This window comes from Procambarus clarkii, chromosome 27 (genome assembly GCF_040958095.1).
Source record: "Procambarus clarkii isolate CNS0578487 chromosome 27, FALCON_Pclarkii_2.0, whole genome shotgun sequence".
NCBI classification, from domain to species: domain Eukaryota; kingdom Metazoa; phylum Arthropoda; class Malacostraca; order Decapoda; family Cambaridae; genus Procambarus; species Procambarus clarkii.
This window is the reverse complement of record NC_091176.1, coordinates 27,408,488-27,433,593: the sequence shown is the minus strand read 5'-3', so window position 1 is coordinate 27,433,593 and position 25,106 is coordinate 27,408,488. Positions and strand designations below refer to the sequence as shown.

General features: G+C 51.1%; 1 protein-coding gene across 3 annotated transcripts; it reads right to left on the bottom strand.

The window, feature by feature from the left end:
• Positions 1 to 145: 145 nt before the first annotated feature.
• On the bottom strand, positions 146 to 24,163 carry LOC123762559 (neurofilament heavy polypeptide). 3 transcript variants are annotated; one of them, XM_069332495.1, is made up of 6 exons: positions 24,087 to 24,163; positions 9,361 to 9,428; positions 7,185 to 7,307; positions 4,600 to 4,761; positions 3,862 to 4,034; positions 146 to 2,066 (listed from the first exon to the last, which is right to left on the bottom strand). In XM_069332495.1, exons 2-6 carry the CDS (start codon positions 9,410 to 9,412, stop codon positions 951 to 953), a joined length of 1,626 nt encoding a protein of 541 aa, XP_069188596.1. In that variant the 5' UTR covers positions 9,413 to 9,428; positions 24,087 to 24,163; the 3' UTR covers positions 146 to 950. The 3 variants fall into 3 exon arrangements, with proteins under 3 accessions (XP_069188596.1, XP_045605039.1, XP_045605040.1); XM_045749083.2 differs by lacking the exon at positions 24,087 to 24,163 and adding an exon at positions 10,568 to 10,663; XM_045749084.2 differs by lacking the exon at positions 24,087 to 24,163 and adding an exon at positions 10,436 to 10,459.
• Between the last annotated feature and the right edge of the window lie 943 nt (positions 24,164 to 25,106).

Sequence of the window (25,106 nt, the reverse complement as noted above, 5' to 3'; positions counted from 1 at the left end):
CGGGGTGTTTAGAAATAAAAAAAAAATTATTTACAATCATTTTATGTTTTCTTAGTTATTTGTTGGGTTATAACTATAAATTAGGTATAAAAATGTTTGCAAATGAATTATCTAGAAAACAGGTGGAAAAATAATAAAACAAAAATGCATTTATAGTATATTATGCTCCTCTTTAATTATTCCTGACCATATGCTAGTGGGCTTGGCACGCTCCGCTCGGCGATTCTTAAAAAAACATAAAATGACTGTAAATATTTTAAGGTATTCATTGGGTTGTAACTATAAATTTGGTGTCAAAATGTTTGCAAGTGAATTATCTAGAGAATACTGTATATACAAAACATAATAGATTATGTATAACAGTCATGAATATATGAATAGCAATAGGATGACGTGTTTTAGCGTCATCGAAACGTTTAATGTTGAAGTACAAATGATGCGTTTTAGCATCAGAATGCAAAAGTTTTATTATTTAATACCCCACCTGCTTTTCAGCCACAAATTTAGCACAATAAAATCTAGAAAGATTGGGGTGCTTACTAATAATCTGCATTAATCCATTCTCAAGCTGCTTATTTCTGAAATTCACCTATACACTTTATAACGTTATATAAAAGTGCTTACATGCACTGTTCTGAATCCACATATTCCAATACCAGGCAATTCACTTGCCATCTGTATGACTTAATTTTCCATTACAGAATATATAAAAAAGTAGAATACAGCACTAGGACACCACGCAAAACAACTTACATATATAAATTAACATTTAGCAGACCACGTACTAAGTGGCAGGATGGTTATTTAATCTTAGTGTTGTGCAGTAATATTCACAAGCCTTGTATGATGATCAACTATACAAGATGAACACACTTTCCTAATGACAATATGTTACAGATTAAATACTCTTGATAAAGATACGAGGGTTACAATTATCCAGAATAAATACATTAATCGTCCAATACAGAGTCGAGCCAATCTTCAAGATCTTCTGCTTCGGTTTTGCTTATTAGCAATACAGGTTTACTTGGCTCAACTGGTGCATCCAGGTCTATAGTGGGACCTTCAGGTAACTCTTCAGTTGTTTCTGGTTCCTGCAGATTTAAAATATCTAATGGCACATTGTTTGTTACATTCTTATTTGTCTTGCTGGATTTTGGATTTGAAGAAACATCTGCCTTAGCTAAACCAAAGTTAAATTCTGCTGAAGGTTTAACATCATTCATAGCCGTCTTTGAAAGACCAAACTCAAAGCTTGTTGGGCTCTTTTCTTTAGCTTTATCCTTCTGAGAATTTGCTTTCTGTTTACGAACTTTAGGTTGTCTAGCTTCCTTAACATCTTCAGATTTGCTAGGTTCACTGGGCACTTCTTTGACAGGTGTAGGCTGCCTATTACTAACAGGACTGGGCTCTTTTTGTGGACAGGGCTGATCTCCCGGACTAAGTTGCTTTTCAGAGCTGGGCTGTTTTTGTGGATTGCGTTTCTTTTGTGTATTGCGTTGCTTTTCTGGAATGCGCTGCTTTTCAAGAGAGGCTCCCTTTTCTAGACTGGGCTCCTTCACTGGACTGGGCTCCTTCATTGGACTGGGCTCCTTCACTGGACTGCGCTCCTTCACTGGACTGGGCTCCTTCACTGGACTGGGCTCCTTCACTGGACTGGGCTCCTTCACTGGACTGGGCTCCTTCACTGGACTGGGCTCCTTCACTGGACTGGGCTCCTTCACTGGACTGGGCTCCTTCACTGGACTGGGCTCCTTCACTGGACTGGGTTGATGAACAGGACTTGGATTTTCTACAGTAGGTTCATGTAACAGTGTGTCAAGGTCAACATCCTCAGGCTCTGGGGCAAAGGCACTAGTAAGTGATAAGGCGACATCTATTGCACTCTTTGTGCACTGACTGGTCTCAAGATCCTCATTGACCAAGTCCAGTGGCTCAGTGTCACTTATTTTTAAACTTTGGAGGATTTTATCATTAATATCAAGACAGTCACTGTAACTGTTGCTGGGCTGGTAGAGCTTCCTATTGTCATCAGCTAACTGTGTATAAAACTCAATAACCGATTCCTGGAAGGAAAAACTGCATTAATAAAAATTCTCTCACTACAGCTGTCAATATATTTTATCTCTATCAGTATACAGAATATATTTGACATCTAATACTTTCTTTTTAGTTATGGTATTCATACCAGACATGACCAACCAAGACTTGAACCAACAAACTGTTTTGGATGCTACTTGTGGAAGGCAACTACCGGAGAGAGCAGGACAAATGATGGCATTTGCACCAGGTATTCAGATAATTGTGTAGTTAAATCACTTTTTGGTCAAGATATATCACTTCAGACACCATGAATGTATTATCCTATATGTTAGTAAGGAGTGGACACATGCACAATTTTTGTCTACTACATTATTAACATTGAATACAAGAGTACTGCTTAACCCACTTCATGAAGAATTGTGAGTGTTGGTGTGACAATCAAAGAGGCAAAGAAGTCAACATACATCTGGCATGAAACTGAGGGTTTGCACAAACTGATGGGCTGGAACACTACAGGCAGCTTCACACACTGCATAATCAGCAACAAAACTGAGATGGGGCATTGGCTGGGGCCAGGCTGCATGGTAGTGGTAATCAATACTAATGAGTTTCCAACTAGTTTGAGAGAATCCCTTGAAGTGTATGAATTGTTTGCTTAGTTTTTTGGCAATTTTGCAGCTTTGTTTTCTGTGAATCCTCCGGTTGTCTGTAAAGATTCACTGACTTTTTGGAGTTTTTTCTAGCTGGGTGGTAGATTGTCACGTGCTCCCTGTACCTCTATGAAAGGGGGGGCCTGGTTCTGGCCCTGATTCCCGGTAGGACAAACATAACTTCCGCAACTGATGTAACATTGTAGTATGGAGCAATTTCAGCAAGATAGCTTTAGGAAGCCACTGGAATGCCCTACAGAAAACCATTTGTTTCTTGCATATACATTGGCCATTCCTATTAAATACAATTACAGGTATTTTTAGCACACTTGTCTTAAATACCAAAACAAAAAGGAAGTGACAAATATTTACCTCTTAAATAATTGTGGTCACACTGTATTGTTATAAATGCACTAAATGGACTGGCAATCCACATGCCTGACTCGAGAGTTGACTCAGCGGAGTAAACTTCAACAACCTCAGAAATGATAGCCACTGGTAGTTGGTTCTCAAAATCAGTGGCAAGGAGGAGAAACCTCTCAAACAAAAGCCAAAGAAGATTGTAATATCAGATGAAAACAAACAAAATGTTTACTACACTGAGAAGTGAACAGTAACTCGTGGAACCCCTAAGACTGAGTCTTTCTAAAAATAACCAAACTGACTTAAAAGCAGCCTCTATTGAGCAAGAAATGTTGTCAAGTCAGATGCTATGCTCAAAGTGAGGTGGCCAACTTCTCCATTCTTGGAATTTAGCTGGGCTACCACCTCATGGCAGCTAGGTTAGTTGGTTGACCAGTGTTTTGGTAGTCTCAGAATAATTCTTGGCAATTTTTACAATTAAAAGAACTGTCTACTGGGAGTTTTGAGTGGTTTGAAGGATTTGGGAGTTATAGTGTGCAGCTGCTTTGTAGGCTTTTAAATTGCACTCTTCCATGAGCTCCCTGCTCCATTTTAGTAATGGGAACAAACTATGGTAACTTATCCTTGAGTTGTTCAAAGTTTAGAAATTTCTGAATGTCCTTACTAAGAAATAAGTTAGTCTATTTTTTCCATGCAAAAAATTGTTATTATAAATTATATACAGTAATTGTAAAATATATAATTATAAATAAAAGTATCTGTGAAATATAATTACTATACTGAATATACGTAATAAATAACTTACTGGGAGTGACTCTTCTGGTATGTTGAGCTGTGTATAAAGTGGAACAGTGTTGATAGAAGCAACAAGGTCGGCAACATGCAGGGCTCCCAAACCATGTGAGGTGAGGATGCCAGTCTCTGTCTCATTCCACAAAGACTCCCCCTTCAATCGCAAGTGCCCACCTCCAGAATTTGCTAAAATACATGAGGATTAATTAGGGTTTTTAATATTGCAGAGATTATATATCAACAAACAAAAATACAGTATGCCAACATGAAACAAAGTTGACATACTGTATAATAATTTATAGTTTTAGGAAAAATGATTTGATATGGTATTATATACTGATTTCATATTGTGTGAATCAAGGGTTTTGCAGTATATGGAGTTATGTATTGATTTCATATTGTGATACCTACTCCAATTAACTGAACTCATGTGGTGTAACTTAATCCACTTGGCTGGTTTTATAAGATAAGAGAAAGAATGGCAAGGATGAATAATCATTTCAGGAAAAAGATCACCCCATCCTTTTGTCATGCTTCCACACTTGACAGCATCCCACAACACTAGTACAACTGCATTACTATAGTACCACACCAGTATCTCATCTTTCAGATTAGATGAACTGTACAGCACTTCATGAGTACAGTACCATCAAACTAAAATTCCTACTCTTCTAACAAACTGCCATCACTCATAACACAAAAAATAAAATGCAGATACTGTACCGTGTGTAAATATGAGATCTAAGCTTACCTTGCTGTTCTAAGATTTGAGAGAAGTCTTCACCAAGCAGATAGTCCTCCCCTTCTTCTGGCTCATCTGTTGATATTTCCTCATATCGAGACCAATTGCTTATGACCTCTCGTCTACGATATGTTTGAGGTTCAGCCACTTCCTTATCTGGCATAATTGTTACTGCAAAAAAAAACATATACTATATATATATTTTTTTCAAATTGCAACATTTTCTTATACAATACATTTCAACCTATTAAATTCAATCCAGATTTAATAATAAACACACACACACACATGTGTATGACATATATGTCATACATGTGTGTGTCATATGACATATGTGGTTATATGACAAAGAGTGCTGGGAAGACGGGACACCATGAGCATAGCTCTCATCCTGTAACTACACTTAGGTAATTACACACACACACACACACGGAGTGTGTGTGTGTGTGTATGTTTTCCCAATTAGATGGAGGGAGCAGGAGGCTGAACACAAGGTACCATCTGGGAAGTGAAATCTTGCAAGAGTCAAATAGAGAGAAATATTTTAGGGTTGATATCACACCGAACCTGTCCCAAGAAGCCCATATCAAAAGGATATCATCAGCGGCATATGATAGATTGGCCAACATAAGAACTGCCTTTAGAAACTTGTGTAAGGAATCATTCAGGACCTTGTATTTCACTTATGTCAGACCAATCCTGGAGTATGCAGCTCCAGCCTGGAGTCTATACCTAGTTAAACACATGACAAAGTTAGAGAAGATTCAACGGTATGCCACCAGACTCGTTCCAGAACTGAGAGGAATGAGCTACAAGGAAAGGTTAAAGAAGCTGAACCTCATGTCCCTGGAAAACAGAGGGGGAGACATGATAACCACCTATAAAATTCTCAGGGGAATTGACAGGGTGGACAATGACAAAATCTTCAGCACAGGTGGAACACGAACAAGTGGACACAGGTGGAAACTTAGTACCCAGATGAGCCACAGAGACATTAGAAAGAATTTTTTCAGTGTCATAATAGTTAATAAATGGATTGCATTAGGAAGTGATATGGTGGAGGATGACTCCATATACAGTTTCAAATATAAGTATAATAGAGCTCAGTAGGCTCAGGAATCTGTACACCAGTTGATTGACGGTTCAGAGGCAGGACCAAAGAGACAAAGCTCAAGCCCCGCAAACACAACTAAATGAGTACAAATGAGTGAGTACACACACACACACACACACACACTTGGGAGATGAAATACTTCAAGAGTCCGAGAGAGAGAAAGACCTGGGGGTTGATATCACGCCAGACCTGTCCCCTGATGCTCATATCAAGAGGATAACAGCAGCAGCATATGTCAGGTTGGCTAACATAAGAACGGCCTTTAGAAACTTGTGTAAGGAATCTTTCAGAACATTATATACCACATATGTCAGACCAATCCTGGAGTATGCGGCACCAGCATGGAGTCCATATCTAGTCAAGCATAAGACTAAAATGGAAAGGTTCAAAGGTTTGCCACCAGACTAGTACCCGAGCTGAGAGGTATGAGCTACGAGGAGAGACTACGGGAATTAAACCTCACTTCGTTGGAAGACAGAAGAGTTAGGGGGGACATGATCACCACATTCAAAATCCTCAAGGGAATTGACAGGGTTGATAAAGACAGGCTGTTTAACACAAGGGGCACACGCACTAGGGGACACAGGTGGAAACTGAGTGCCCAAATGAGCCACAGAGATATTAGAAAGAACTTTTTTAGTGTAAGAGTGGTTGACAAATGGAATGCATTAGGAAGTGATGTGGTGGAGGCTGACTCCATATACAGTTTCAAGTGTAGATATGATAGAGCCCAATAGGCTCAGGAACCTGTACACCTGTTGATTGACAGTTGAGAGGCGGGACCAAAGAGCCAGAGCTCAACCCCCGCAAGCACAACTAGGTGAGTACAACTAGGTGAGTACACACACTTAGTAATTACACTTAGGTAATTAAACACACTCTTTTTCACTCACTCACTCTCTCACACACTCTCTCTCTCACACACACACTCTCTCTCTCACACACACACTCTCTCTCTCTCTCTCTCACACACACACTCTCTCTCTCTCACACACACACTCTCTCTCTCTCACACACACACTCTCTCTCTCTCACACACACACTCTCACACACACACTCTCACACTCTCACACTCTCACACTCACACACTCACACACTCACACACTCACACACTCACACACTCACACACTCACACACTCACACACTCACACACTCACACACTCACTCTCACTCTCTAAGAATGTAATTTAAAAATGTTGTGTAAGTTGGGATATTATAAAGTGCTGAATAGTTGTTGAAAAACCATATGTAAAACAAAACCCTAGTTTCAGACTTCATAGGAGTCACTGGGATTCAAATCAGGAGTTTATCCTTCTTAAAGGGGGGGCATCGAAGCCTTGGATGGGCCCCAAACACCTGGCATCCAGCCTTAGACAGCCATTCCATTTTATATATATTTTTATATATATATATTTATATAATGAGCTATGGAAGATTAATGAACTATGGAAGCTGTTATAAACAATAATTACAAACTTACCAGACTCGTACTCTTTTGGTTCAGCATAAGCCACACCACTTCCCGCTGGTCTTTGAACTTTAGCAGGCTGAGTGTTCCCTACTTCTGGCTCCCTATTACTGTCCCCCACTGAAGGCTGGTTACCTAGAGAGAAGAAATGAACAAAATTTGTAATAAATATTACTAAACCAAAATATACTTAAATCAAATGTTGGAGAAGATCCTACTGAACAGTCTAGATCTCAAACAAGTGAAAATTAAGCTGATAAGTACCCTTATGTTTACCAATATTGATTTAAGATTAGCTTGCATGCTGACTTGCCTTCAGCTGTACACAAACACAACCCAAGAAGTAGTGGGAAGCAGAGGCTATTATAGATAACATTGGGTTCATGACAAAACATACTCTGAAATTGAATTTACTAATTGAAGGACTCATTGCAAAAGCATTCATTATGAGCTAATAAATACTTACTACTGTATTTATATTGCAGTGGTGGCTGTGGGTTCTTATGATTAAACTATCAATTAGTAAATATTGATAAATGGAGATGATGGATAGAGTAGATGTCCTAATTACTATTTATTCAAGGCTCATTGTCTAGTCCACCAAAACATTAGGGCCATCATTTACTTTAATCAGGTGGCCAAGAAATAGGGCCACCTGTAGTTTACCGTTCAAATGTGTTCAAACTCAAAAGCCCAGTGGTGTAAAAATGTTGCCTGTTGGTGTTAAAACTGCTGCACCTTACAACAGATAAACATACTAATGCAGGTGCTTAGTGGCATCCACTGAGAAGGCAAGTGCCAGACCCACACCCCACACGGAGAACCAACTAGCAGACTATCTATGGATAACTTGTGACCCCCCAGATGATAATATGTCAGACATCCTGTGAACTCTGGGTAGTCAAAGTTGATACCAAATAGCAAAATCACAAATGCTCCTCTAAAACTCTATAAACCCAATCAGGCAAAATTCAGCAAGGTCTTCCAGTGATATATGGCAAAGCAGGAGCCAGATGCCCTCCACACCCCATGGGCACACCAGGAGTTCACCAAAATCTGCTAAATCCTGATGCCTGACCAAGACCGTGCTGGGCACCATCTCCCTGCTTGAAGAGCCAACCAGAAAACAAAAGTAAAATCTATTAACATCCCTGTTGTGACCCCAGGTGACAAGGACACTAAGACATCTGAAAGCATGCTGTTGAAGAGGAATGCCAGACAACAGTATCTTGACCCAAAGGGCAATAATTGCTTTGTTAGCTGGCAGTCCCCAAGCAGATTGGGAATCCAGATGTCCACTTGTCATCAATGTTGAACCAGAAGTGCCTTTCCTTGAGTTGAATAAACTTTCTGTAGCGTTACTGTGTGAATTATTTACACTTCTGTCTAGCCATTCTTATGTGTTCTTAATAACTATAGATCTCCTTGATGCAGGTATAAAGCATCTAAATTTAAATCAAATTTTACATTTTAATACATACATACATACATATGACCTTTAAGGAATAATAGGAATAATTTAAATGCTATTTTGGTTAAATAAGGTTACCAAGTTAGTTTGGTTAAAATTTTTAAGAGTTTATTTTAAGAGTACAAATTAATTTGAATATATGTGATGTATGTGATACGCAAGATAAAATGTTTGAAAATTTAATTTTTAAAGAAGCTAGGAAAAATTTTTTAACATATTGGTCCTGGGTTTGAGTCCTTATGTCTTTGTTAAATTAATATTAAATAGGTATCTGGGAGTTAGTCTACTGATGCAAGCTGCTTCTCAAGAAAAAGCCAGTCGTTGGCTAATGGAACCTCAATAAGCATGAGAACATAAGAATGAAGATAGCTGCAGAAGGTCTATTGGCCCAAACAGGGCAGCTCTTATTCATATCCACCCAATCTCATTCATATATATATATATATGTCTTACCTACGCTTCAAACAATCAAGGGATCCTATTTCTATTATGTTACATGGTAATTGGTTCCACATAACAACCCTGTTACCGAACCAGAATTTACCCACGTCTTTCCTAAATCTCATAACAAGCCTCCTTTCCCCAACAATGGGATATTATTTCTGGTATACCAAATTCCATTTGAGTCGGTGTTCTGTTGCCTATGGTATATGCATTTACAATACAGTACAGTACAGTACATCATCAAAATAATAATCGAAAGACATTATATCTTACCACCAGCATCATGACGAACACGCTGCTGGCGTTGACGTCGGCGATCTGGCATGTTTCTTGAAATGGTTCTGAAAATGAATGAAAAGTTATATTTAAGGCTTTAATAATTATTATTTAAACAAAATTAAAATGATAAATAAACCATCATTGAATGTAATGAAATGCCTCTTTCTGGTAGGGCCTCATAGACTCCTTAAATCTAGCTCACTGAGATAGCTCCCTCCTACTTATTCAGACCTTCAAATAACAAAAGTATTTTGGATAACTGAGATTTTATTGTATTTACACTTACAAGCACATGGTATCAGTGTTTTTCAAATTAGATTTAGCCTAGTTTACAAAGAAATACCATGTCCCCCCCCCCCACCGGCTTGTCATAAAAACCCAATTCGGTTTACAAATATCCAGTTAAATAAGGAAGATATACCTAGTTGTTTCACTCAATTTGTGGGTGTGAACATAGAGAACTTCATAGGCTGACACTGACAAAAATGTGAGTTCATCCATTAATTTAAATTCATAAAATACCATAAACTCATGCTAAACATATACGCAATGGATAGCTTACAAACCTATATATACTTTTATATTCATAATTACATGAAATGTATCAATGCAGATACACCACAACTGAGATGTCACCCATTAACATAGAGTTGTGAAGGCACTGTATACAGGCCTGTGAACACAATATGAAACTCTCCAGCTGTCAAGTTCATATACAAAAATAATTTTGTCTTCAAATTGTATTGTACTGTACTTGTATGTTATGATAGGGTGATAGGTGAGAGGGAGGAGGGATGGGAGGGCGAGTATGTGGGTAAGTGGAAGGGAGGATGGGTGGGAGGGTGAGCAAGTGTTTAGCTGGGAGCCAGGCCAGCTTGGAGCAGGCATGATGGACAGGTAGGCCCAGGCGGGTTGGCAGGCTGAGGCAAGCAGGAAGGTTTGTTGATCAGTCACCTAAAGGCTGATTGTATCATTGAGAAAAGGTAATGATTCTTCAATCCCCCCCCCCCCCATGAGTGGAGCTGTGGTAAGGAAGTGACAGTTCAATGACTGCATCACACCCACTCACCCCCAGCACACATTCACGTATGACAGTGACGCACACGTAACTCACAGCTTGAGTACCCTCAGATTTATCCACTTTCCGGATTTAAAGGAAATATTTTCGTGACATTTAATAAATACTTTCTTTGGCACTCACCGCTGTCTGCGCTGCACCAAGTGACCAGCTGGACAAGGACCATATAAATAAATGTTTATTCTGGAGCTTACACACTCACAGAGACCCTGAGTGTAAATACGCTCGTCCAGTCCATCTTTATGAAAATAATCATAAAGTTTTACTTTTACACACACACACACACACATTATATTATATATATTATATATATATATATATATATATATATATATATATATATATGATTTTTTCCTGATAGTTTTAAAAAATTAAGTTTCGCTATTTTCGGCCTTGGAAGGTAGGCGGTTCCATGGATCCAATTACTGTAATTAAAACCTATTGGGTGTCTGGGTGAAAGGGCATCTCCCGTTTTCGGTCCTACATTGTGATTTGTCGAGTTTGAAACCGTTGTTCCTTGTTTGTGTTACATGTGACCTGTTCCCTTGCCCCTAAATCAACACAACAACAACATCGTCTCCTGGACCTAGATTCAGGAAGCTCTGTGTATTTCTTCGTAAGTGGGTTTGCTACGAAGGTTCCTAAGTGCGCCCTAAGAAGATGCTTAGGTGCGATTCAATAAGGTATACTTAGGAAGAAAATTGTTGGTTCACCTGCGTGCCGATAGAGGTCACTACTGTGTTTCGCCCACCCCGACCCCTACCGAGAACCCACCCCCCAAGCCCTACCGAGAACCCACCCCCCCAAGCCCTACCGAGAACCCACCCCCCCAAGCCCTACCGAGAACCCACCCCCCCAAGCCCTACCGAGAACCCACCCCCACAAGCCCTACCGAGAACCCACCCCCCCCAAGCCCTACCGAGAACCCACCCCCCCCAAGCCCTACCGAGAACCCATCCCCCCAAGCCCTACCGAGAACCCACCCCCCCAAGCCCTACCGAGAACCCACCCACCCAAGCCCTACCGAGAACCCACCCCCCAAGCCCTACCGAAAACCCACCCCCCAAGCCCTACCGAGAACCCAGCCCCAAGCCCTTACCGAGAACCCAGCCCCAAGCCCTACCGAGAACCCAGCCCAAAGCCCTACCGAGAACCCAGCCCCAATACCTACCAAGAACCCACCCCAAGCCCTACCAAGAACCCACCCGAAGCCGGACAGACACCCACCTGGAGCCCGAACAGTCACCCACCCGGAGCCCGACCAGTCAAACACCCGGAGCCCGCCAGTTTAGTAAACCGGAGCCTGCCAGTTGAGTGAACCGGAGCCCGCCAGTTGAGTGAACTGGAACCCGTCAGTTGAGTACCTGGAGCCTGCCCCGAGACCTACCGAGAACCCACCCTGAGCCCGACCAAGAACCTACCCCGAGCCCTACAGAGGTTCCCCAAGCCCGAGAGCCTATCCCGATCCCGAAAGAGCCCACCCCGAGCCTGACCGGGAGCCAACCCCAAACCCTACCAAGAACCCACCCCCAAGCCCTACCAAGAACCCACCCCCAAGCCCTACCAAGAACCCAGCTCTAATACCTACCAAGAACCCACCCCAAGCCTTACCAAGAACCCACCCGAAGCTGGACAGACACCCACCTGGAGCCCGAACAGTCACCCACCCGGAGCCCGACCAGTCAAACACCCGGAGCCCGCCAGTTTAGTAAACCGGAGCCCGCCAGTTGAGTGAACCGGAGCCCGCCAGTTGAGTGAACTGGAACCCGTCAGTTGAGTACCTGGAGCCTGCCCCGAGCCCTACCAAGAACCCACCCTGAGCCCGACCAAGAACCTACCCCGAGCCCTACAGAGGTTCCCCAAGCCCGAGAGCCTATCCCGATCCCGAAAGAGCCCACCCCGACCCCTACCGAGAACCCACCCCCCAAGCCCTACCGAGAACCCACCCCCCCAAGCCCTACCGAGAACCCACCCCCCCAAGCCCTACCGAGAACCCCCCCCAAGCCCTACCGAGAACCCACCCCCCAAGCCCTACCGAGAACCCACCCCCCCAAGCCCTACCGAGAACCCACTCCCCCAAGCCCTACCGAGAACCCACCCCCCCAAGCCCTACCAAGAACCCACCCCCCCAAACCCTACCGAGAACCCACCCCCCAAGCCCTACCGAGAACCCACCCCCCAAGCCCTACGGAGAACCCAGCCCAAAGCCCTACCGAGAACCCAGCCCAAAGCCCTACCGAGAACCCAGCCCCAATACCTACCAAGAACCCACCCCAAGCCCTACCAAGGACCCACCCGAAGCCGGACAGACACCCACCTGGAGCCCGAACAGTCACCCACCCGGAGCCCGACCAGTCAAACACCCGGAGCCCGCCAGTTTAGTAAACCGGAGCCCGCCAGTTGAGTGAACCGGAGCCCGCCAGTTGAGTGAACTGGAACCCGTCAGTTGAGTACCTGGAGCCCGCCCCGAGCCCTACCAAGAACCCACCCTGAGCCCGACCAAGAACCTACCCCGAGCCCTACAGAGGTTCCCCAAGCCCAAGAGCCTATCCCGATCCCGAAAGAGCCCACCCCGACCCCTACCGAGAACCCACCCCCAAGCCCTACCGAGAACCCACCCCCCCAAGCCCTACCGAGAACCCACCCCCCTAAGCCCTACCGAGAACCCACCCCCCCCAAGCCCTACCGAGAACCCACCCCCCCAAGCCCTACCGAGAACCCCCCCCAAGCCCTACCGAGAACCCACCCCCCCAAGCCCTACCGAGAACCCACCCCCCCAAGCCCTACCGAGAACCCACTCCCCCAAGCCCTACCGAGAACCCACCCCCCCAAGCCCTACCAAGAACCCACCCCCCCAAACCCTACCGAGAACCCACCCCCCAAGCCCTACCGAGAACCCACCCCCCAAGCCCTACCGAGAACCCAGCCCAAAGCCCTACCGAGAACCCAGCCCAAAGCCCTACCGAGAACCCAGCCCCAATACCTACCAAGAACCCACCCCAAGCCCTACCAAGGACCCACCCGAAGCTGGACAGACACCCACCTGGAGCCCGAACAGTCACCCACCCGGAGCCCGACCAGTCAAACACCCGGAGCCCGCCAGTTTAGTAAACCGGAGCCCGCCAGTTGAGTGAACCGGAGCCCGCCAGTTGAGTGAACTGGAACCCGTCAGTTGAGTACCTGGAGCCCGCCCCGAGCCCTACCGAGAACCCACCCTGAGCCCGACCAAGAACCTACCCCGAGCCCTACAGAGGTTCCCCAAGCCCGATAGCCTATCCCGATCCCGAAAGAGCCCACCCCGAGCCCTACCGAGAACCCACCCCCCAAGCCCTACTGAGAACCCACCCCCCAAGCCCTACCGAGAACCCATCCCACAAGCCCTACCAAAACCCACCCCCAAGCCCTACCAAGAACCCAGCCCTAATACCTACCAAGAACCCACCCAAAGCCCTACCAAGAACCCACCCGAAGCTGGACAGACACCCACCTGGAGCCCGAACAGTCACCCACCCGGAGCCCGACCAGTCAAACACCCGGAGCCCGCCAGTTTAGTAAACCGGAGCCCGCCAGTTGAGTGAACCGGAGCCCGCCAGTTGAGTGAACTGGAACCCGTCAGTTGAGTACCTGGAGCCTGCCCCGGGCCCTACCGAGAACCCACCCTGAGCCCGACCAAGAACCTACCCCGAGCCCTACAGAGGTTCCCCAAGCCCGAGAGCCTATCCCGATCCCGAAAGAGCCCACCCCAAGCCCTACCGAGAACCCACCCCCCAAGCCCTACCAAGAACCCACCCACCAAGCCCTACTGAGAACCCACCCCCCAAGCCCTACCGAGAACCCAGCCCCAAGCCCTACCGAGAACCCAGCCCCAAGCCCTACCGAGAACCCAGCCCCAAGCCCTACCGAGAACCCAGCCCCAAGCCCTACCGAGAACCCAGCCCCAAGCCCAACCGAGAACCCAGCCCCAAGCCCTACCGAGAACCCAGCCCCAAGCCCTACCGAGAACCCACCCCAAGCCCTACCGAGAACCCACCCCAAGCCCTACCGAGAACCCACCCGAAGCCGGACAGACACCCACCTGGAGCCCGAACAGTCACCCACCCGGAGCCCGACCAGTCAAACACCCGGAGCCCGCCAGTTTAATAAACCGGAGCCCGCCAGTTGAGTGAACCGGAGCCCGCCAGTTGAGTGAACTGGAACCCGTCAGTTGAGTACCTGGAGCCCGCCCCGAGCCCTACCGAGAACCCACCCCGAGCCCTACCAAGAACCCACCCCGAGCCCTACAGAGAACCCAACCCCCCCGAGCCCTACCAAGAACCCACACCCCCCCCGAGCCCTACCAAGAACCCACACCCCCCCGAGCCCTACCAAGAACCCACACCCCCCCGAGCCCTACCAAGAACCCAACCCCCCCGAGCCCTACCAAGAACCCACACCCCCCCCCCCCCCCCGAGCCCTACCAAGAACCCACACCCCCCCGAGCCCTACCAAGAACCCACACCCCCCCGAGCCCTACCAAGAACCCACCCCCAAGCCCTACCAAGAACCCACCCCCAAGCCCTACCAAGAACCCACCCCCAAGCCCTACCAAGAACCCACCCCCAAGCCCTACCAAGAACCCTGCCCTAATACCTACCAAGAACCCACCCGAAGCTGGACAGACACCCACCTGGAGCCCGAACAGTCACCCACCCGGAGCCCGACCAGTCAAACACCCGGAGCCCGCCAGTTTAGTAAACCGGAGCCCGCCAGTTGAGTGAACCGGAGCCCGCCAGTTGAGTGAACTGGAACCCGTCAGTTGAGTACCTGGAGCCCGCCCCGAGCCCTACCGAGAACCCACCCTGAGCCCGACCAAGAACCTACCCCGAGCCCTACAGAGGTTCCCCAAGCCCGAGAGCCTATCCCGATCCTGAAAGAGCCCACCCCGTGCCCTACCGAGAACCCACCCCCCAAGCCCTACCAAGAACCCACCCCCCAAGCCCTACTGAGAACCCACCCCCCAAGCCCTACCGAGAACCCAGCCCCAAGCCCTACCGAGAACCCAGCCCCAAGCCCTACCGAGAACCCAGCCCCAAGCCCTACCGAGAACCCAGCCCCAAGCCCTACCGAGAACCCAGCCCCAAGCCCTACCGAGAACCCAGCCCCAAGCCCTACCGAGAACCCAGCCCCAAGCCCTACCGAGAACCCAGCCCCAAGCCCTACCGAGAACCCACCCCAAGCCCTACCGAGAACCCACCCCCAAGCCCTACCGAGAACCCACCCGAAGCCGGACAGACACCCACCTGGAGCCCGACCAGTCAAACACCCGGAGCCCGCCAGTTTAATAAACCGGAGCCCGCCAGTTGAGTGAACCGGAGCCCGCCAGTTGAGTGAACCGGAGCCCGCCAGTTGTGTGAACTGGAACCCGTCAGTTGAGTACCTGGAGCCCGCCCCGAGCCCTACCGAGAACCCACCCCGAGCCCTACCAAGAACCCACCCCGAGCCCTACAGAGAACCCAACCCCCCCGAGCCCTACCAAGAACCCACACCCCCCCGAGCCCTACCAAGAACCCACACCCCCCCGAGCCCAACCAAGAACCCAACCCCCCTTGAGCCCTACCAAGAACCCACACCCCCCCCCCCCCCGAGCCCTACCAAGAACCCACACCCCCCCGAGCCCTACCAAGAACCCACACCCCCCCCCGAGCCCTACCAAGAACCCACCCCCAAGCCCTACCAAGAACCCACCCCCAAGCCCTACCAAGAACCCACCCCCAAGCCCTACCAAGAACCCTGCCCTAATACCTACCAAGAACCCACCCGAAGCTGGACAGACACCCACCTGGAGCCCGAACAGTCACCCACCCGGAGCCCGACCAGTCAAACACCCGGAGCCCGCCAGTTTAGTAAACCGGAGCCCGCCAGTTGAGTGAACCGGAGCCCGCCAGTTGAGTGAACTGGAACCCGTCAGTTGAGTACCTGGAGCCCGCCCCGAGCCCTACCGAGAACCCACCCTGAGCCCGACCAAGAACCTACCCCGAGCCCTACAGAGGTTCCCCAAGCCCGAGAGCCTATCCCGATCCCGAAAGAGCCCACCCCGACCCCTACCGAGAACCCACCCCCCAAGCCCTACCGAGAACCCACCCCCCCAAGCCCTACCGAGAACCCACCCCCCCAAGCCCTACCGAGAACCCCCCCCCCAAGCCCTACCGAGAACCCCCCCAAGCCCTACCGAGAACCCACCCCCCAAGCCCTACCGAGAACCCACCCCCCCAAGCCCTACCGAGAACCCACTCCCCCAAGCCCTACCGAGAACCCACCCCCCCAAGCCCTACCAAGAACCCACCCCCCCAAACCCTACCGAGAACCCACCCCCCAAGCCCTACCGAGAACCCACCCCCCAAGCCCTACAGAGAACCCAGCCCAAAGCCCTACCGAGAACCCAGCCCAAAGCCCTACCGAGAACCCAGCCCCAATACCTACCAAGAACCCACCCCAAGCCCTACCAAGGACCCACCCGAAGCCGGACAGACACCCACCTGGAGCCCGAACAGTCACCCACCCGGAGCCCGACCAGTCAAACACCCGGAGCCCGCCAGTTTAGTAAACCGGAGCCCGCCAGTTGAGTGAACCGGAGCCCGCCAGTTGAGTGAACTGGAACCCGTCAGTTGAGTACCTGGAGCCCGCCCCGAGCCCTACCAAGAACCCACCCTGAGCCCGACCAAGAACCTACCCCGAGCCCTACAGAGGTTCCCCAAGCCCAAGAGCCTATCCCGATCCCGAAAGAGCCCACCCCGACCCCTACCGAGAACCCACCCCCAAGCCCTACCGAGAACCCACCCCCCCAAGCCCTACCGAGAACCCACCCCCCTAAGCCCTACCGAGAACCCACCCCCCCAAGCCCTACCGAGAACCCACCCCCCCAAGCCCTACCGAGAACCCACCCCCCCAAGCCCTACCGAGAACCCCCCCCAAGCCCTACCGAGAACCCACCCCCCCGAGCCCTACCGAGAACCCACCCCCCAAGCCCTACCGAGAACCCACTCCCCCAAGCCCTACCGAGAACCCACCCCCCCAAGCCCTACCAAGAACCCACCCCCCCAAACCCTACCGAGAACCCACCCCCCAAGCCCTACCGAGAACCCACCCCCCAAGCCCTACCGAGAACCCAGCCCAAAGCCCTACCGAGAACCCAGCCCAAAGCCCTACCGAGAACCCAGCCCCAATACCTACCAAGAACCCACCCCAAGCCCTACCAAGGACCCACCCGAAGCTGGACAGACACCCACCTGGAGCCCGAACAGTCACCCACCCGGAGCCCGACCAGTCAAACACCCGGAGCCCGCCAGTTTAGTAAACCGGAGCCCGCCAGTTGAGTGAACCGGAGCCCGCCAGTTGAGTGAACTGGAACCCGTCAGTTGAGTACCTGGAGCCCGCCCCGAGCCCTACCGAGAACCCACCCTGAGCCCGACCAAGAACCTACCCCGAGCCCTACAGAGGTTCCCCAAGCCCGATAGCCTATCCCGATCCCGAAAGAGCCCACCCCGAGCCCTACCGAGAACCCACCCCCCAAGCCCTACCGAGAACCCACCCCCCAAGCCCTACCGAGAACCCATCCCACAAGCCCTACCAAAACCCACCCCCAAGCCCTACCAAGAACCCAGCCCTAATACCTACCAAGAACCCACCCAAAGCCCTACCAAGAACCCACCCGAAGCTGGACAGACACCCACCTGGAGCCCGAACAGTCACCCACCCGGAGCCCGACCAGTCAAACACCCGGAGCCCGCCAGTTTAGTAAACCGGAGCCCGCCAGTTGAGTGAACCGGAGCCCGCCAGTTGAGTGAACTGGAACCCGTCAGTTGAGTACCTGGAGCCTGCCCCGGGCCCTACCGAGAACCCACCCTGAGCCCGACCAAGAACCTACCCCGAGCCCTACAGAGGTTCCCCAAGCCCGAGAGCCTATCCCGATCCCGAAAGAGCCCACCCCAAGCCCTACCGAGAACCCACCCCCCAAGCCCTACCAAGAACCCACCCACCAAGCCCTACTGAGAACCCACCCCCCAAGCCCTACCGAGAACCCAGCCCCAAGCCCTACCGAGAACCCAGCCCCAAGCCCTACCGAGAACCCAGCCCCAAGCCCTACCGAGAACCCAGCCCCAAGCCCTACCGAGAACCCAGCCCTAAGCCCTACCGAGAACCCAGCCCCAAGCCCTACCGAGAACCCAGCCCCAAGCCCTACCGAGAACCCAGCCCCAAGCCCTACCGAGAACCCACCCCAAGCCCTACCGAGAACCCACCCCAAGCCCTACCGAGAACCCACCCGAAGCCGGACAGACACCCACCTGGAGCCCGAACAGTCACCCACCCGGAGCCCGACCAGTCAAACACCCGGAGCCCGCCAGTTTAATAAACCGGAGCCCGCCAGTTGAGTGAACCGGAGCCCGCCAGTTGAGTGAACTGGAACCCGTCAGTTGAGTACCTGGAGCCCGCCCCGAGCCCTACCGAGAACCCACCCCGAGCCCTACCAAGAACCCACCCCGAGCCCTACAGAGAACCCAACCCCCCCGAGCCCTACCAAGAACCCACACCCCCCCCGAGCCCTACCAAGAACCCACACCCCCCCGAGCCCTACCAAGAACCCACACCCCCCCGAGCCCTACCAAGAACCCAACCCCCCCGAGCCCTACCAAGAACCCACACCCCCCCCCCCCCCGAGCCCTACCAAGAACCCACACCCCCCCCGAGCCCTACCAAGAACCCACACCCCCCCGAGCCCTACCAAGAACCCACCCCCAAGCCCTACCAAGAACCCACCCCCAAGCCCTACCAAGAACCCACCCCCAAGCCCTACCAAGAACCCACCCCCAAGCCCTACCAAGAACCCTGCCCTAATACCTACCAAGAACCCACCCGAAGCTGGACAGACACCCACCTGGAGCCCGAACAGTCACCCACCCGGAGCCCGACCAGTCAAACACCCGGAGCCCGCCAGTTTAGTAAACCGGAGCCCGCCAGTTGAGTGAACCGGAGCCCGCCAGTTGAGTGAACTGGAACCCGTCAGTTGAGTACCTGGAGCCCGCCCCGAGCCCTACCGAGAACCCACCCTGAGCCCGACCAAGAACCTACCCCGAGCCCTACAGAGGTTCCCCAAGCCCGAGAGCCTATCCCGATCCTGAAAGAGCCCACCCCGAGCCCTACCGAGAACCCACCCCCCAAGCCCTACCAAGAACCCACCCCCCAAGCCCTACTGAGAACCCACCCCCCAAGCCCTACCGAGAACCCAGCCCCAAGCCCTACCGAGAACCCAGCCCCAAGCCCTACCGAGAACCCAGCCCCAAGCCCTACCGAGAACCCAGCCCCAAGCCCTACCGAGAACCCAGCCCCAAGCCCTACCGAGAACCCAGCCCCAAGCCCTACCGAGAACCCAGCCCCAAGCCCTACCGAGAACCCACCCCAAGCCCTACCGAGAACCCACCCCCAAGCCCTACCGAGAACCCACCCGAAGCCGGACAGACACCCACCTGGAGCCCGAACAGTCACCCACCCGGAGCCCGACCAGTCAAACACCCGGAGCCCGCCAGTTTAATAAACCGGAGCCCGCCAGTTGAGTGAACCGGAGCCCGCCAGTTGTGTGAACTGGAACCCGTCAGTTGAGTACCTGGAGCCCGCCCCGAGCCCTACCGAGAACCCACCCCGAGCCCTACCAAGAACCCACCCCGAGCCCTACAGAGAACCCAACCCCCCCGAGCCCTACCAAGAACCCACACCCCCCCGAGCCCTACCAAGAACCCACACCCCCCCGAGCCCTACCAAGAACCCAACCCCCCCGAGCCCTACCAAGAACCCACACCCCCCCCCCCGAGCCCTACCAAGAACCCACACCCCCCCGAGCCCTACCAAGAACCCACCCCCAAGCCCTACCAAGAACCCACCCCCAAGCCCTACCAAGAACCCACCCCCAAGCCCTACCAAGAACCCTGCCCTAATACCTACCAAGAACCCACCCGAAGCTGGACAGACACCCACCTGGAGCCCGAACAGTCACCCACCCGGAGCCCGACCAGTCAAACACCCGGAGCCCGCCAGTTTAGTAAACCGGAGCCCGCCAGTTGAGTGAACCGGAGCCCGCCAGTTGAGTGAACTGGAACCCGTCAGTTGAGTACCTGGAGCCCGCCCCGAGCCCTACCGAGAACCCACCCTGAGCCCGACCAAGAACCTACCCCGAGCCCTACAGAGGTTCCCCAAGCCCGAGAGCCTATCCCGATCCCGAAAGAGCCCACCCCGAGCCCTACCAAGAACCCACCCCCCAAGCCCTACTGAGAACCCACCCCCCAAGCCCTACCGAGAACCCAGCCCCAAACCCTACCGAGAACCCAGCCCCAAGCCCTACCGAGAACCCAGCCCCAAGCCCTACCGAGAACCTAGCCCCAAGCCCTACCGAGAACTCAGCCCCAAGCCCTACCGAGAACTCAGCCCCAAGCCCTACCGAGAACCCACCCCCAAGCCCTACCGAGAACCCACCCCAAGCCCTACCGAGAACCCACCCCCAAGCCCTACCGAGAACTCACCCGAAGCCGGACAGACACCCACCTGGAGCCCGAACAGTCACCCACCCGGAGCCCGACCAGTCAAACACCCGGAGCCCGCCAGTTTAATAAACCGGAGCCCGCCAGTTGAGTGAACCGGAGCCCGCCAGTTGTGTGAACTGGAACCCGTCAGTTGAGTACCTGGAGCCCGCCCCGAGCCCGACCGAGAACCCACCCAGAGCCCTACCGAGAACCCACCCTGATCCCTACAGAGAACCCACCCCTAGTCCTACCATGAAAACACCCTGAGCCCTACAGAGAACCCAACCCCCCAAAGCCCTACCAAGAACCCACACCCCCCCGAGCCCTACCAAGAACCCACACCCCCCCGAGCCCTACCAAGAACCCACACCCCCCCGAGCCCTACCAAGAACCCACACCCCCCCGAGCCCTACCAAGAACCCACACCCCCCCGAGCCCTACCAAGAACCCACACCCCCCCGAGCCCTACCAAGAACCCACACCCCCCCCCCCGAGCCCTACCAAGAACCCACACCCCCCCGAGCCCTACCAAGAACCCACACCCCCCCGAGCCCTACCAAGAACCCACACCCCCCCAAGCCCTACCAAGAACCCACACCCCCCCACGCCCTACCAAGAACCCACACCCCCCCAAGCCCTACCAAGTACCCACACCCCCCCACCAAGCCCTACAAAATACCCACACCCCCCCAAGCCCTACCAAGAACCCACACCCCCCCAAGCCCTACCAAGAACCCACACCCCCCCAAGCCCTACCAAGAACCCACACCCCCCCAAGCCCTACCAAGAACCCACACCCCCCCAAGCCCTACCAAGAACCCACACCCCCCCAAGTCCTACCAAGAACCCACACCCCCCCCCCCAAGTCCTACCAAGAACCCACACCCCCCCAAGCCCTACCAAGAACCCACATCCCCCCAAGCCCTACCAAGAACCCACACCCCCCAAGCCCTACCAAGAACCCACACCCCCCAAGCCCTACCAAGAACCCACCCGAAGCCGGACAGACACCCACCTGGAGCCCGAACAGTCACCCACCCAGAGCCCGCCAGTTGAGTACCTAAAGCCTGCCCGGAGCCCCGACCGACAACCCACCCCGGAGCCCCGACCGACAACCCACCCCGGAGCCCCGACCGACAACCCACCCCGGAGCCCCGACTGACAACCCACCCCGGAGCCCCGACCGACAACCCACCCCGGAGCCCCGACCGACAACCCACCCCGGAGCCCCGACCGACAACCCACCCCGGAGCCCCGACCGACAACCCACCCCGGAGCCCCGACCGACAACCCACCCCGGAGCCCCGACCGACAACCCACCCCGGAGCCCCGACCGACAACCCACCCCGGAGCCCCGACCGACAACCCACCCCGGAGCCCCGACCGACAACCCACCCCGGAGCCCCGACCGACAACCCACCCCGGAGCCCCGACAGAGAACCCACCCCGGAGCCCCGACAGAGAACCCACTTGGGGCCCGACAGAGAACCCACTTGGGGCCCGACAGAGAACCCACTTGGGGCCCGACAGAGAACCCACTTGGGGCCCGACAGAGAACCCACTTGGGGCCCGACAGAGAACCCACTTGGGGCCCGACAGAGAACCCACTTGGAGCCCGACAGAGAACCCACTTGGGGCCCGACAGAGAACCCACTTGGAGCCCGACAGAGAACCCACTTGGAGCCCGACAGAGAACCCACTTGGAGCCCGACAGAGAACCCACTTGGAGCCCGACAGAGAACCCACTTGGAGCCCGACAGAGAACCCACTTGGAGGCCGACAGAGAACCCACTTGGAGGCCGACAGAGAACCCACCCCGCGCCCAACCTTTCATGGAGAAAATTGAACACCAGGCGACAAAAATAATTGCAGAATGAGGTCTAGTTTCATACCATGAACGGTTGAGGGTCACAGGGCTAACACTGCAAACTAGGCATGCCAGGATGGATCTCACCGAAACTATTAAAATATCGACTTGAATCGACTTGAGAATGGTCCAGGACGGACCGAAACTCGTCGTCCCTTCAACTTCTAGTGTGTGGTCTGGTCAACATACTTCAGCCACGTTATTGTGACTCATCGCCTGCCTATTAAAATATTGAACAGTTTCGAAGATATGGATCCAGAGAACAACTTCAAAAGGTCAGATGGAACACAAACAAGGAACAACGGTTTCAAGTCCAACAAGCCGCAGTGTAGGACTGAAAACATAAGCTATATTTTCACCCACAGGGTTATAAACCCATGGAACCGCCTATCTGCTAAAGCAGTAAATAACATAACACTTGAATTGTAAAATCCAATTTGAAAAAAAATCGGAACAAATGGGGGACCTGATCTGCTACCAGAAATTTTAGCCAAATATCCCCAGTCTGCTAACTGTAGGTAGTAACCGAGTGATTGTAACCTATCCACCGCTGCCCACTGGATGGGGGGCGGTGTGCAGGACAAACATAAATTGTGACACTAGCTCTCCACATATGTCAGGTGCTTAATTTAGAACCTGTACTTGAGGTCGATCTCGAACCCATTGTTAATGTGACGACTTATATTGAATTTTGTAACTAGCTCATCAAGATTGTAACTTGAATAGCTAAATGAATTGTGGGGTTCAGTCCCTGAGCCCATTATGTGCCTCTGTAACCCTTTCCACTACCGCCCAGCAGAGGTACAACAGGTACTCAGAGAGAACTATCAACATCAGAGGCCCGAGACTGTTCAACACGCTTCCACTACACATAAGGGGCATAACTGGCCGACCCCTCACAGTGTTCAAGAGAGAACTGGATAAGCACCTCCAAAGGATACCTGATCAACCAGGCTGTGACTCATACGTCAGGCTGCGAGCAGCCGCGTCCAACAGCCTGGTTGATCAGTCCAGCAACCAGGAGGCCTGGTCGACGACCGGGCCGCGGGGACACTAAGCCCCGGAAGCACCTCAAGATGGGTATGGGGTGCATAATAAACGAACTAAACTAACATTGATAGGCATTGTTCGAAGCAAACTATATACGCGAAACCCCATTATATTATATAATTCTATATACTGTGTATATATAAGATATAAATATGTCAAAAAGAATTATCACTCTTACCTGGAGCAATGTTGCTGTCGGAAATGAGCGGTACATGTTGTCGCGATGGCGGCAGCGACGCTACTAAGCGCCTGAGCCTTTAACGACCAACCGCCGTTTGAACGCCATTTTGAAATTCCAGGCGTACTACCCGAAAAGTGCGTAAACTAGTATTTGCGTGCATTATAGGCCATTCCAAGAAACCTTATTGCTATGAATATCTTGTTATCTAAAAAACGAATTATTTATGTTAATATTTTTAGCACATATGTTAAATTAGGCCATTTTTCATTTAGAGGGGGTATATATATATAGCTATTTACATTTTAAGTTTGAAAAATTACCGTACAAAATTGAATGCAAAGATAAGATAAGATTTATTTATACAACCCTGTTTGGAAATTAACTCCTTTTACAATGAAATAAGACGCAAATAAGAACCTCAATTGTGTAGTGAATTTAATAATAATAATAATAATAATAATTTTTATTTAGGTAAGGTACATACATAAAGAGATTTTACAAAGTTTGTTGGCTTTATAGATAGAGCTAGTACATACAATGCATACAATGCAATTTATGCATTTTGTTTTGATTAAAAGCTTGGGTAGTACAATGTACTACTTCTACTACTAATACCATATTATATATGAGGGGCTACTAAATAAAATTAAAGCACAAGCATGTTCACCTAATATCATTAGCTGACAGGTGAAATAATATGAAAGTCGGAAACTATTTGATTCTCTCTTAGAATTTCTACTAATCCTTTCTTTCGTCGAGACCAATATATGTCAGTGACCCCTCAGATAAATTTCATTTGCAGAAATCAAATTATTCAGACCGTTTCAAAGAAAACGAGTTAGATATACTTTTATATTTTACCTGAATTTACCCGAGTCTGCAGTTTAATGCTGATAAATGTAAAGTTCTGAGGCTAGGTAATGATGATAGAGTTACAAGATACGACGAGCTTGATGGTGTTGAGATTGCGAAGTCGGATTGCGAAAGGGATCTGGGAGATATGATTAGTAAGAATTT